The sequence below is a fragment of the Malus sylvestris genome, chromosome 10 (assembly GCF_916048215.2).
Source record: "Malus sylvestris chromosome 10, drMalSylv7.2, whole genome shotgun sequence".
NCBI classification, from domain to species: Eukaryota; Viridiplantae; Streptophyta; class Magnoliopsida; order Rosales; family Rosaceae; genus Malus; species Malus sylvestris.
Window position 1 is genome coordinate 13,394,765 of NC_062269.1, and position 14,411 is coordinate 13,409,175.

The 14,411-nt window shown below is 38.6% G+C and overlaps 1 protein-coding gene across 1 annotated transcript; it reads right to left on the reverse strand.

The window, feature by feature from the left end:
* Positions 1 to 5,991: 5,991 nt before the first annotated feature.
* LOC126584663 (probable carboxylesterase 12) lies at positions 5,992 to 7,347 on the reverse strand. Its single transcript, XM_050248996.1, has one exon. It carries the CDS (start codon positions 7,137 to 7,139, stop codon positions 6,201 to 6,203), a length of 939 nt encoding a protein of 312 aa, XP_050104953.1. The 5' UTR covers positions 7,140 to 7,347; the 3' UTR covers positions 5,992 to 6,200.
* Between the last annotated feature and the right edge of the window lie 7,064 nt (positions 7,348 to 14,411).

Sequence of the window (14,411 nt, forward strand, 5' to 3'; positions counted from 1 at the left end):
AAGTAAGGTCTCAGCTTTTGAGCTGCAGTAACTAGTATAAAGGAAGAGCTCACTACTACCTCTGATACTGCAAGATAGATGTATAGGTTATCCGCTACTTCTGGTTTAAATAGTAGAGAATGTGATGTCAGGTACTTCTTTAGGTCCTGAAATGCTTTCTTGCACTCATCGTCCATTAGTTTCTCTACACTTTCTTGATTGCCTTGAAAAAAGACTTGCATCAGTTGGTGGGTCACAAGAGGGAATGATTGAGGGCAGCTACTTATCCAGTCAGACTTGAGATCTCCTTTAGATTTGTGGGAGATTTCATGTCCAAGATTAATTTGATTTTCCTTGGATGAGCTTCGAATCCTCGTTGGGTTACAGGGTACCCTAAGACCTGGTTTGAAGATACTCCAAAAGTGCATTTGGTGGGGTTGAGTTTAATTTTGTACTCTTTGAGGATGTTGAAAGTCTCTACCAAAATGTTAATGTGGTCTAACTGCTGCTTGTTTTTCGCCATGATGTCATCAATGTAGACTTCCATGGTTACTCCAATCTGCTTTTTGAACATCATGTTTACAAGTCGTTGGTACGTAGCTCCTATGTTCTTAAGGCCAAATGGCATAACCTTGTAACAGTATATGCTTCGCTAGATCACAGATGTCATTTTTTCCTTGTCAAGCTCATACATGGCAATCATATTGTAGCCTGAGTATGTAGAATAGGATTTTCTAATACTCGATCGAGGTCATGACTCCAATCTTCACTAGCCAAGGTACCCAAAAATCTCGTTAGGGGAAATGAGGCGTTGACAATCATGAAGGTCTGTGATAAGACAATTGAAGAATTGGTTACATCGAACGTGATCGTGCCAATAGTAGTTGAGGTGAGCCCATTGAATCCGGTCAAGACCTCTGCTTTGCGTCTGATTATGTATTCCAGACCCATCTTCTGGATGACTGACAATTGTAGAATGCTGATTACATTGCCATTATCCACCATAATCCTATAAACAATGGCGTGGGCCAGTTGAACATATATCACTATGGCGTCATCATGGGGAAAGTCTACTCCCTCAGCATTCTTCTTGGCAAAGTTAACAATTAGTCCAAGTACAGCATCTACGGCTTGAACCTGGAAGATTGATCTCGCCTGCTGGATCTTCCACTTCTTAGAATTGTTGATGGCGTCTAGATGCTTAAATTCGACAAAGATGTCATTGATTTAGATTGTCTTGGTGTACACCTTGGGCGCTGAGCCTTTTTTCACTTGGGATCGATCTCTGCGTCTGCTTTATGGCTTTTTTTTTTCCATTGAGCTGCTTGTCGCTCGTCTTCTTTTGAGCTAGCTCTGGGTTTTTGCGCGGCTGTTCAGGTGGCTTCTAGGAGCACTTGGCTTTACCCCATAGCAAGTGATTTTCTACCAAAGCATAAGAATCTACCAGGGTCAAGTTCTCCAAAAGAGGGGCTGATCTGTTGGAGGCTATTTCCTAAAGGTCGAGCTTACAAAGTTATCATCTCATTCAATGATCTTCATCTTCTCCACCTTGAATCACTTGATGTATGTGCATAGTGACTTATTCGGGTCCTTGTTAATGTTGAATCAATGGTCAGACTTCTTTTTGATCGAGCGATATGATGAATATTCCTTGGTGAAAACCAAGGAAAGTTCGTTGAAGTTCCAGATTAAGCATAGCGGTAATGTCGTGGCAAAGATTTTGCATATGAGAGCGTTTTTGTTGTCGTAGAGGGTCATAGCGCTACAGTAGTGCATCAACTATTGTCCCAATCTTCATCTCCCTTGAAGAAGGTGAAATATGGCTGGTAAAACTTCCTCAGTGGAGCTATCTGCTCAATCTCGTCCATGAATGGTAACCTGCTTATGTTGGCCACATATCTCTAAAAGGCATTGTCGATGGTTTAAATGCGCTGGAATTCACACAGCTGCTCTTCTATGAGCCTTTATACTTGTTCCTAGATTTGTCTCTAGTAGGGCAGATGAGCCTCATGTTGCCTTCGATGTTACCTTGTTGGTCTATGTTGTTTTTCTGCATGTCCTGCTGGTCTATGTCGTGATAACAGTGCACGTGGTTCATTTCCGGCTAGTGAGCGAGCTACTCGCAGTCGCACTTGGCAGGGTGTTGCCAGTGAAACTCTAGCTAGACTGCTCTCGTGCTCTCATCGGTCTGTCTTTGCAACTGCCTAGTTTGGTGCCTTATAGAAGGTTCTCTTTGTGGGCTTAACCTCGTATGGACGATTCACCTAGAATGTCCGGAGTGCTCATCGAAGTGTGGACCTAACCTCGAATGCACACTGACTCATGAGCCGAGTCAGGAATGAATGCTTCTTTACGCATTGAAGTGGGAAAAGATATTGTCTTGAGGGCCAAACTCTAAAGCATGGTTCATGACGAGCTAAGCGATTGCTTGTTGGGATGTCGATAGAACAAGTCACGGTCATCTACCCTTGTCTTGCTTCAGGACACCTTGTATCGGGCGCGCTGTGCCTCGATGCGCTCAAGGAATTGATTCACCAAGGTGGTCTGCTAAGCGAGGGTGTTGGTTAAGTCAACGACCCTCCAAGGTAGGTGATGTTCAACATTTAGATTGGAAGAGTATGGATGATGGTTGTCTCTATATGTGGTGGAAGTGTAATGGACTGCATGTATGAAACTCAGACCCGAAATGGGCATTCTTGTAGAAAAATAGGATGAAAATATACCTGAATCGATTGTTGGTCTGGAGGTTAAAATCTGGATTGACTGAAATGGCCTTAGATCGAACTGGGCCATGAGGCGTGCACGGAGATGTGATGGGGTCGCATGTGGGTTAGTTGGCCTTGGGTTTGCGCTGCACGCTAGGCCGGTGCCTGCTCCCATATGTCTAGGTTTGAAGTGCCTAGGCTCACTAGTTGGTAGTAAAGGCTGCTGCTGTAGTAGGCTGGGCTTGCTATGATAACTGTCACATTTTGGGTCTCCTGCCCAAGGTACATGGCTGCCTTAGCAATGTTGTGGGTTGTTGCAGCATGCGCCTAGGCCTTGGCTTGGGTTGCTACTACTGTAATGGTCTTAGTCGTTGGCTGCAATGTGGTGGCCACGACGGTGAGGCTAAGTCGTCGTCTCCACTTTCTGATCCAAATGTTTGAACATACAGCGTTCCGTTCTTCTTGGTTTCTGAATTTCATACCATGTATCATTTCTCCGGGGATTGATAAATAAACTTTTCTAGGAAAAATGAATTGATACGACATGTGAGAAATTCAACATAACAGAAAAGTCTAAAAACCAAATGCGAGAGTTTTCTTCGAGTATTTGAATTAGTTCTTAACGAAAACACCAATTTGTCGATGCAAACTTGCATCTCTTCTGGTTTTGACGAAAATGCACCTGCAAAACAAACAACACCTTTGATCAAAGACCAAAGCCTCCCGCGCCCACAAGGTTTAGGGGCAGGGGTGGTTAGGCCAATAGATATCCGCTGCCTAAGTTAGTTTCTCTCAAAAGAGTAAGTGTTTAGGGCAGACATCCTATTGGCCAAGGTTTATGAAAAGAATATTATCAAGATATTAAATAGAAAATAATATCTTGAGATAATGGTGTAAATATCCCTAATTGATTTAAATGGGTTACTTACTTGAATGAAGTCGATCTTCAATTGGGAATGTATTAAAGATAGGATTTGGATAATTAATCCTTATTTTTAACGTTTTGACTTTTCCTTGCCAAAGGCAAGTGAGCTGCTGGCAATCGTATTCAGATGGATGGACCTTCAGGGGTCCTGAGCTGTACGTGGGAGTATCTGAGTAATATGCCCATTTAATGAGGGCAATCTTTAATTTGCCCACTTAATAAGGGCAATCTTATCTTTCTTCAACAAAAGTCCACGTGTCGCTTTTTTGGGGGTTATTTTAGGCTCCACTAATAGCTCTCTATGTTTTTCTATTTATTGTTTGCATATACTTGTTTGTATATTAACCTGCCTAAATTTTTGGTTTCGATGGTTTACAAAGTTACAACTTTTGCCCCTACATTATTTTCTTTGGCAATTATTATATCACATTAAATACATATCATTTTAGTCATTCAACATATTCACAAAAAATTTACCAAACACTCACGATGTTTTTTTTTTTGTTAAAAACACTTTTACAAAAAAAAAAAAAGGTTTACTAAATACTCACAACTTTATTTCACACTTATTTATTCTCACAGTACAACATAAACAGTTTTTTTTATTATTTTATTTTATTTTTATTTTTTTAAGAGCAATACCAAACTTGTCCCAAATGAATTAATTGTGTGTTTACGTAAGGGGAATAAGGGGAATACAACGAGGGGAATGGGAATTGCAAACAATCCAACTGATTCAAGTGTTTACCAACACTTGGGGGAATGAAAGCATCTGTGGGACCCACTTAAAATGGGAATTAGGTTACCAATTTTTCCGAAATTGGATTACCGAACAATGGGTAATAATTCAACTCCAGAAGAAAGCCTCAATCCGGAATAAACTTTTCTACCCCAAACTACCCTTCTCTCTTCTACCTCTATCTCTACTTCTCTCTGTCAAAGAAAGATTATATAGATTTCATGGCTTGTGGGATTGTGCAGGTTTCATGACCAAAATCAGAAGGGAAGAAGATAGGAGATTTTGGATTTCAATTTTGATCTTACGTCGGTTGGCAATGACCAAAATCAATTTGATTCATCCACCGACTTGATCTTGTTGCGACCCGAATTAAACATTTACAAAATCAAGAATAAGTGGAGAGAGATGAATTTGTAGGAGGGAGAGAGAGAACGCAAGGGGAGCCGGTTGGTGGTGACATGCGAGGTGGCTAGTGGTTACAGGAAATGCGGTGGCTATGGGTTAAAGGGTGGGGAAGAGGGATTGGGTCAAGATAGAAAATGAAAATATGGGAAAGATAGAGATGGGGCAGTAGAGGTCTCAACAAAATATTAGAAAATCAAAATATGAAAGTTTACTTTAAAAAAAAAAGTATTCTCTGTACTAAAAAAATAATTAAAAGTAATTAGCATATAAAATATATTAGTTAAAATAGGGGTATTTTAGTAATTACATTAGTTTTTATTCCGATTCATGTGAATTAGTAAACAATTTTAATAGATCAATGTCATTTCTATTTCGATTCCAGATAGTTTAAGTAAACAACTTCAACATAAATCTAATTTTGATTCCACCTCATTCCAATTCCTCTTCAATTCAATTCATCCTCAATTCAATTCCCCTAAAACTGATTAAGGATTAGTAAATGAGCTATAAAATTTACAACACACCCATTCTAAAAGTCATTTTTCGTCCTTTGCATCAAAGACATGTAGTAACGAAAAAAGGTCCATTGATTTAGGCCCATTAGAGGAAAAGAAGCCCAATTGCCACCACCATCACTGTTTCATGATTTCAAGTCCCTCTGCCCTAAATTACTTAGTATATCCCCAAGCCTAGCCATGGTTTGGCCGAAAAACGGCTCGAAAGTGGCTGTTATGGTCTCGAGTTAGCCATTTTCGAGCCTTTTTCCAGTCAAACCATGGTGAATTAGCCATCAAGAAACATACCATTCTCTTCGTCTCGTTGAGAAGTATGATTTTCATTTTTGAATCACTGGATTTCGTTTAGTAATGAAGAAGTTATGAACGTTTAAAGTTTACGTTTTCCAGTTTTTCCTCGGAGCAGTCACTTTTCAGGCTAGTTTTTGGACATCTCTGGCAACCATTGGGCTTCCAAATGGATATAATCTTGTTCTACACTTTCCTATCTTCATTTTGATATATTATGGGTCGAATTTGGTTAAGAAATGATTGAGTTACGAAGTTTTGAAAATTGCCCAAACTTCCGACCAAGAGCTCCAAGACACTTAACAGAGTTTTTAACGAAATGACCAAAATAATAGATGGTGGACAATCTCAGGAACCATTTCTATTGATTTTCAATCTCAAGGACCAAAGTGATGTGTTATGCAAATCTCAAAGAGCATTTTAGCTAAAAAGCCGGATAAAAATGTAGATTTTTATTGTTCAAAAAAATACATATGTAATATCAGAAAGTTTTAACCAAGAAACATACACACAAAATTGTAAGTTCGTAGTAGTGTACAAGGCATAAAACAAATGAATAAAATATATAGCTGGTGAAACTAATAAAAAAGGGTAAAACAAATGTGTAGTAATGTTTTCGGAGTACCAATAAAATTTCTCTTTTTCTAATTCAAGAAAGAAGAAATCTTTTTCTTCATGGCCACAGCATTCTCACAAGTGGGTTTGAACAAATGAAAGACATGCTCCTCCCCCTTTGATTCTATCACCTCCACAGCCCCACTCCACCCACACTTTCTCAGTGTCTCACCATAATGCCATGCCCTATCTTTCAACCCATCTTTCTCAGCAGCAAAAATCAACACTTTCTCACAACCCAACTCCGCCAGTTTCGGATCCTTACATGGGTTTATAAGCAGGTCATCGGATCCACTAGTCGAAGGGTGCACAAAACGCCACATACCAGCCATAAACTCTCTTGTAGCTTCTGGGGTAGTTAACTCTCCCCCGACTGGTTCTGTCCCCCAAAAGTATGGATGTATCAATACAAGCCTAAAGAGCTTAACACCATCCAACCCCTCGGACCCTAATTTCGAAGCCAGGTTGTGTGCTATATTAGCCCCAGCGCTGTCGCCAGCGAAGAACACGCGATGACAATCCGCGTAGTGATTTAGCCAATCTTCAAAGCCGTTCCCATCAAAATGAGAAGCAACCCATTTAACAGCATCCCATGAATCATCGTAAGCAGCCGGAAGGGGGTGCTCTGGGGCAAGCCTATATTCAACAGAGACAGCAACAACATTGGCCTCGGATACTAAGGAGTTGAGGTAGTTGTGATATGTGGGAGAAAAGGCGCTTTCCACACAGAACCCCCCTCCATGGAAGTAAACGAGAAGAGGGAGCTTGTCGGTTGAGTTGGTGGCGGATTTTGGGAGGTAAAGCCTTGCGGATATGGGTGGTTCTTGTGAGATCACGACGTCCTTGGATTGGACACCGATTTGGGGCGTTGATGGAGGGACTGTGGATGTGCCTAAGAGTCTCTCGACTCGACCATCTTTGTATGTTTTGATGAGTGGAGAGAGATCATGGGCTACTTCGTTTGTCATGTTTGGATTCAAGGACTAGGAGACAATCGGCATCTTTGGAGGTTACCCGAGCTCTTCTCACCGATATGAAGGTAACTAATAATGGTAAGCAGCTGTCTATTGAATGGAACTGAGGGACTTGATTGCTTTTTAAAGACCATATTACGGTCGTTGCCGATCGTGATGAAAGTCATGCATACATTTTTAGAAAATTCTAATAAATTTATAGAAAATGTAAGGAGACCACTTCTATTGTATGGATAGATAGTTACCGTAACGTCTTGTGTCAATGGTACAAAAATATTATAAATTTGTGTTCACGTGAAACTATATTATTAACACTGTATGTCACAATATGTAGTTGTACTTTATAAGTTGCTCTTTATCTAGACACAATCGAATAAAACTGGATCTCATATACAATTATAGTACCAAACTATATTAGAGTACATCCACAATGGTGTTATTTGTGTGCATCTAATAAGATTATTGTTCTAACTGAAGTAGAGTTTATTTATATTAGTATGGCCTAATTTTATAATAATATGGTATCTGCCCAACGTCGCTCTAACTTTGTTAGGACGCCAAGGAATTTTCAAAAGGCTGACTGTCTAGGTTCATAATCATTTTTCAAAAGACGGTGCGCCGACTGCCAAACAATTTTCTGACCCAATTTAGAGCCAGTAAAAGCTTTAGCATGTGATCAAATTGACAAGTGCTTGCCTAGCTGCACCTGTTGGCTTTTCAAGAGGTCTTTGATTTTGATTTGAGTTAAACTAATGCGGCGTTTACTTATCAATATTATATTATTCATCGAGAACTAGTAAACTAGGGCACTATCAATTAGTATTATTCCTGACTAATCGAATACTCACTCAAACCGTTATATCATTTTTTTTTCGAATTGCTTCAGTCTTAGAGTGAATGCATCAATTTAATCGAGAGGGTGGTCCATGGTCTAGAAATATTTGATCCAGACACTGTAATATGAGCTACATATTTAGTTTTTTTTTTTTGAAACTACCAAACCGGTAAGGTAGCGGAAATTCACAATGTCCATAACGGGCAATTACATATCCTCGTAGTCACTCATAGGGCGTTGATAGAAGCTCTGCGCTACAAGGAATGATTTTTATCACGCTATTTCATTTATCTCATTATGCTTCTTTAACCCACTTGTAGCTAACGGTGGCGGTGTAGAAACTAAAGGCCCAATCACCTTGTTTTTCACAAGTAAATCAAGTTCGATCTGGATTGATTATTTACAGTTTGACCAATCTATTCTATGTCGATATTCATCAACGAAACATGGTTTAATGTCATCGATCAACATGATATCAATAGCTACTACATATGTGAATGCATCGTCCCTATCATCTCATTCCTATTTGAAACCTCATCCAAACTAGCATAATGGATTGAAATCTCTTGATTCTCAAGAGGAGGATTCGTCCTTCAAGGATGCTTCTATAATCTGTAATAACCTTCTCATGCATTGATAGGCGATGGTCAAATTTACACTAGTTTCACTAGATTGTGTAGTTGGCTTCCTCTTTTGCAGTTGTGAACTCATTGAACCATTAAGTCTGCCACGCTTCTAGGTAGGAGCAGATGATTTACTAGTCTCCAATGTATTCGGTTCAGCCATTAGGTGCGGAACTTGCCTTTGGGGGATGTATGATACACTTTAATGGCATCCCATCCCTTTAGGATAGTGGTTCGACATCCATTAGGTACATCTATCTTTGCAGGCACACTGGTATATGTGATCTGCTAACATTGGCTAGATTAACAAAAGCATTCGGCATGCTTTGAGAAATGCTCTGAAGATCTTGGATACATCACACTTCAGTTTTAGACTGTGTGATGTGGGGATCTAAATAAGACATAATGGGATATGTCCAAGATAATTCGCGTTATTCTTCAAGAACGTTGAAGTTCTTATCTCCCTCTAACGGTGGGAAGATTGTCTTATAAAAGTGACAATTTGCAAAACGAGTGGAAAAGAGATTGTTTGTCAAAGGGTTCTAAGTATCAAGTAATTGAAGGAGAATCATAACTAACATAGATTACCATCCTTCTCTAAGGACCCATTTTTGTAAGTAAGGGTGACTCAATTAGCACATAGATTGCATAACCAAAGACGGGCAAATGTGAGATGTTGGGCTCGTACTATCGACCAACTAGAGTGCATAATAAGATTGGGTCGAGATCGGTCTTAGGCGTACCAACATGGCTGTGTGAATTATTGCATGGCCCCAAGCAGATATGTGGAGTTTGGTGCGCATGACCAAAGTCTGAGCAATCAATTGAAGTTGGCTTAATGAATGCTTCTGCTAGGTCATTTTGTGTATAAAACATAGGGTACAAAATGTTCAACTTTAATCACAATAGTCTTGGAATAATCATTGAATGTTTTAAATGTGAATACTTGAGCATTATCCAGTCGAGTCGACTTAATCGGATAACAAAGGTGGTGAACCCTTAGCTTAATAATTTGAGTTAGGAGTTTGGAGAATATAGTGTTTTGTGTGGACAAAAGGGTGTGACCAATGTGTAGAAGTATTAACTTGTACCAGAAAGTATCTAAATGATTCATAAGGTGGTTGAATAGGTCCACAAATGTCCTCTTGAATTCTTTGAAGAAAAGTTGGAGGATATGCTTGGATCTTGTCCGAAGATGGGCACATGAGAAGCTTTCCCAACGAACATGTTTGGCATGTAAAATTCCGATGAATGTCGCCTAAACTTTGGTTAGGGGATGCCCGGTTGAAGTTTTGAGGATATAGCATTTCACAGCTCGACTAGGGTCTCCCAGATGATCATGTCGAACCAAAGTTTTCCAATACAAGCCCAAAATCAGGGCCGACCAAATAGTGGCTTTCAATGAGGCAAATGGTTGTAATGTACAAACCATTCGGAATGTGCTCCATCTTCTCTAGATGCGCTTCTGGCCATATTCATAGGAAGTTATGCAAAGGAATTGAACTCCATTTTCTGTAAAGGTTTTAAAGTGATAATTATTATCCCAAATGTCTTTAAAGCTCAACAACGTTCTTCTAGAAAGTGGTAAATGAAGAGCCTCTTTATTGGTTAATGCAGTACCAATTGACAACATATACGAGTAGTGCCGTACCACTTAATTAGGTTAGATGGACTAAAAAGATTATCAGAGGTGATATTTTAGGTATGAAGTTAGTAAAGATACATATGTTTTTCACGCAAAATGGTGTGTGTGCTTGTACTATCTGCCAAACAACTAACTTCCCACAACATACCTTAAAAAAAATTAATTGAATTGGTTACAAGTATAAGAAATTTAAAATGTTTGTTCATTTAGTTAATCATCTAGGAAATAATATCCATTAAATGCAATATTAATAAATTAAACAATCACCAAACAAATATTCCAAATAAAAGAAATTGTTCAAAACTTAAACCAATAAATAAGGGGCCAACATAGGGAATTCAACCTACAGGGGGAATTTGGCCAAAATTGGCCCATGTCCAAAAATTCTATTATTCTTTTGGAGCAGATGCCTCTAGAAAATTAGAAACCTATATCTTAGGATCTTTAGGTTTCTCTATTGGAGAAAAGTTTGTCTCAAACTTTTGGCGGCGTGAATGATACTCAGCTACAACTTAGTGGAAGCTCGATAAACCCAAGATCAATAATCCTTCAAACCACATCGGTAACATATATTCACTTATATGGTTTAAGGTGATTTGTCTTCGTTCTTGAAGTTTGAGGCTTTGAAAGCAAGGTTGTCGTGCTTTGAGGCTTTGTTTCCTCCCTTGGATGGGCCATAACTCTGTTGGTCTTGGGCTTCGTCTTCTGGTCATGTAGAACATGCCTAGATCGGCAATTTGGGCCTCGATTTTTATTGGCATATGCTTTAGGTACAATGATGAAGCTATTAGGTTTAGCTTTATGACTTTTCATTAACAACTGGTTTTGCTTTTGAGCAAGTAATAAGACAGAGATCAAATCTGAAACTTTAGAAAACTTATGTGCCTTATATTGTTATTGCAGGACAATGTTAGGGGCATAGAAGGTCGAATAGGTCTTCTCCAGGAGATCCTATTCAATAGAGTCATCTTTTTAGAACTTCAGAAGTGATTAGATTAAAAAAACTTCAGAGTTGTATTCGTTCACATACTTAGAGTCCTGGAACCGTAAATACTGCCAATCGTGTCTTGCTTCAGGCGAGAATATATCTCTTGAATGATCAAAGTGATCTTCCAAAGTGATCCACAAAGCTTGTGGTTCCTTCTTAGCGAGGTACTTGATCTGTAGTTCATCATGCATATGCCTTCGCATGAATATCATGGCAGTTGCTTTGTCAACTTCGCAAACCAAAATATCCTTCTTAGCTGCAATGATAGCCTTAAGACTCTTTCCAATGAGGTGGTGTTTTACATTTTGGACCCACTTAAGGTAGTTAGAGACTTCCAAAGCAGTAAAGTCGAGTTTGTTCAAATTTGTCATGTCATTGTCACAAAAGGGAACAAGATTATGGTTAACGCAAAGGAGAAAAAAATCAACCATACACAAATGGATAGGATATTCAGGTTCTATTAGACATGTTTTGGTTTTAATTTTCAAGAAAAACTTCGGGTTTTCATGGTACTATTCGAAATGTTGGGTTTGAATTTTTATGAATTACAAGTTCATAGGTTCCTACAAGCAAACGCAATATATACAGAACATATAAGTTAACGTTGGTCTTCAAGACCTACTATATAACAAATATATCTAAAAGAAAAAAAAAATTGTTACTACTGGGCTGAGGGCTAGCAGAGAAGAAGCGGGTAGCAAGCCTAAAACACCTAAAAAACCAGGCAATGATGTTTTGGTGTGGTTCACTAGACCAAGGGGTTAAGCAAAAGAAACATAGTCCCAAGTCCAGAATCTGGCTAGATTTGTCGCGCGAGCTAAGAAATGACAGAGGGCAGCAAGAGAAGAACTTGGTCCATGTGGGCTAGATGATGTAGACAAACCCAGACAGAATCCCAAAGGTATTGTGGATGCAAGTTGAGTGCAATAAGGCCCAACATAGGTCTCGGGTTGGTCTAGAATAGTCCAACATCACTAAGTAGAGGTACGTCAGAACAAATCCAATGGTACTGCGTTTGGCGACCGTGTTCTGTGTTGGGGTTGGTCAGGTCGAGCTATGGTTTGAAAGGAAACCAATGTACGGTGACGGAGAATCAAATTTTGATGTCGGAGTTCAAGAACCCATGGCAGTTCAATAGGAATTTGATAAAATCTCGATGAAATTCGTTAGGGACAATGATATCAGACCTAAGTGACAACTGTAGGTTGTCAGAGATAGGTGGTCTCACCAGAAAACGAAGAAGCTGTGGTGGTGCGCTCGATTTTTGCCGAGCCCAATTTTAGGGTTAGGGACGACACATAGCGGCGTCGTTTTGGATTCTATGATGGAGCAGCTTGGCTCTAGGGCTATCAGGTTGGCGATATATACGAGACCTCTAATTCATACATGTAAAGAGATCCATTCATTGAGAGATGAAAGCTAAGGAAACAAATATAATTAGATACCTCAGTAGTCCTAGTCATAAATGATGGATACTAGATGCTGTGTGTATTAACCCGTGCAGTGTTGTAGCTAATGCGCTACCCATTCAGTGACTTTGGCATTGGACATTCCAAAAATTGGTACTGTTTGGTCCGGTGAATTGAATTCAATAATAGTGGAAACTATCATGGTTATGAAGTTACAACCTTCCAAATAGAAACTTACTAATCCATGGATATACCATGAAGTTACAAAGAATGTACCTGTGAACCAACCTCTTAAATTGAAATAGGCACAAGGAAAGAGTAATACGCCAGACCAACCTACAAAAAATGAGGCGGTCCTTCCATAACCAGTCATCTTTAATATCAAATAAATCATTTTCGTCTTTCCTTATGAAACTTTCGTTAAAGCATTAAAGATAAAACTAATCACCTAATCCTATCTTTAATATATTCCTGATTGAAGGACAAATCAAACAAGTAAGAAATCCTGATCACTATCAATCAAAGATACTTACCTTATCATCTCAATCTCCTAATTAATATCTTAAGAAAAAAAAAACGTGATATATGAAAGTTTGAAAACTACGCTATTTGAGAGTAGTAAATTGAGAAGAATCCAAAAATAAATATTTCTTTTTTGAGATTTGTACATAGTCGTGATTTGTATATGGAAGTCTCCTATTTTGAAATGTGTACGTCTCTATATTGACAATTTGATTGGTTGACTTTTGATTCTTGTGCCATGTTTTTTTAGAAGACCAAGACTACAGACCAATTATAATAGGTATAAAAAGTTGACCGTGACCATATCAAATGCTGATAACGTTAAAAGATAAAATGAAAAAGTATTTTAGAAATTTAATTTAATTAAGGATTTAAGAGAATTGCTGTCACTTATCATTCAATTTTAATTTAATGATAGGTGGTTATATAACTGTTTTTTGTTGTACTTTGTCCTCTACCATTGGATAAAATCGAACGATGACTAAATATATCAGGATCAGCAAACCTCTTCTCCTAGACTGTAGGAAAACGGGACTCTCGGGATAAGTACTCTATTCAACCAAATAGAAAACTACTTTTTTCATGCAAACGATAAATTTACATTAAAGAGCGGGAGATTGGAGTTAAGTCACAAAAATAGTTAAGCCATAATATGTCGAACCTACATATAAGTGAAAAGAAAAACTACTAAATCATTAAGTTGAGTTGTATAGAGTTAACTAACTTCAGTTTACTTGAGAAGTGTGGAGTATTTATAGGGAGCTAGGGCCGGTCACATTGTAGGGATTCCCGTGCCATGTGTTGAAGTCCGATTGGCTAAAGCATATCATCCATTGGATGTAGTATGAAAGTGTCTTTAAGATGTTGAACTATCTTAAAGATGTTGAGAATAATCCCTAGGGATATTATTAAATAAATAATAATATCTAATGATTATCTTTGGAGAATCCTTGGTTGAATGTGATTGTGCTTCCTTGAATAAAATAAAATGTCTTAAATGAGGACAACTTAAAGGTAGGAATTATTTATTAATTCTACTTTTAAATCCCTTGGCTTATCTCCTTGTCATGGGCAGTGAAGCTTTGAGAAATTATAGTCAGCAACTCAAGTCATCTTGGTGGTTAAACTGTGGGTGGAATGGATGTGGGGCTCGCCAACTTAATGAGGGCATTCTCGTCAATTGGAATAAAAATCCATGTGTCAACTCCATGATTTTATGAATTAATTTTTGCTCCACAAATGCT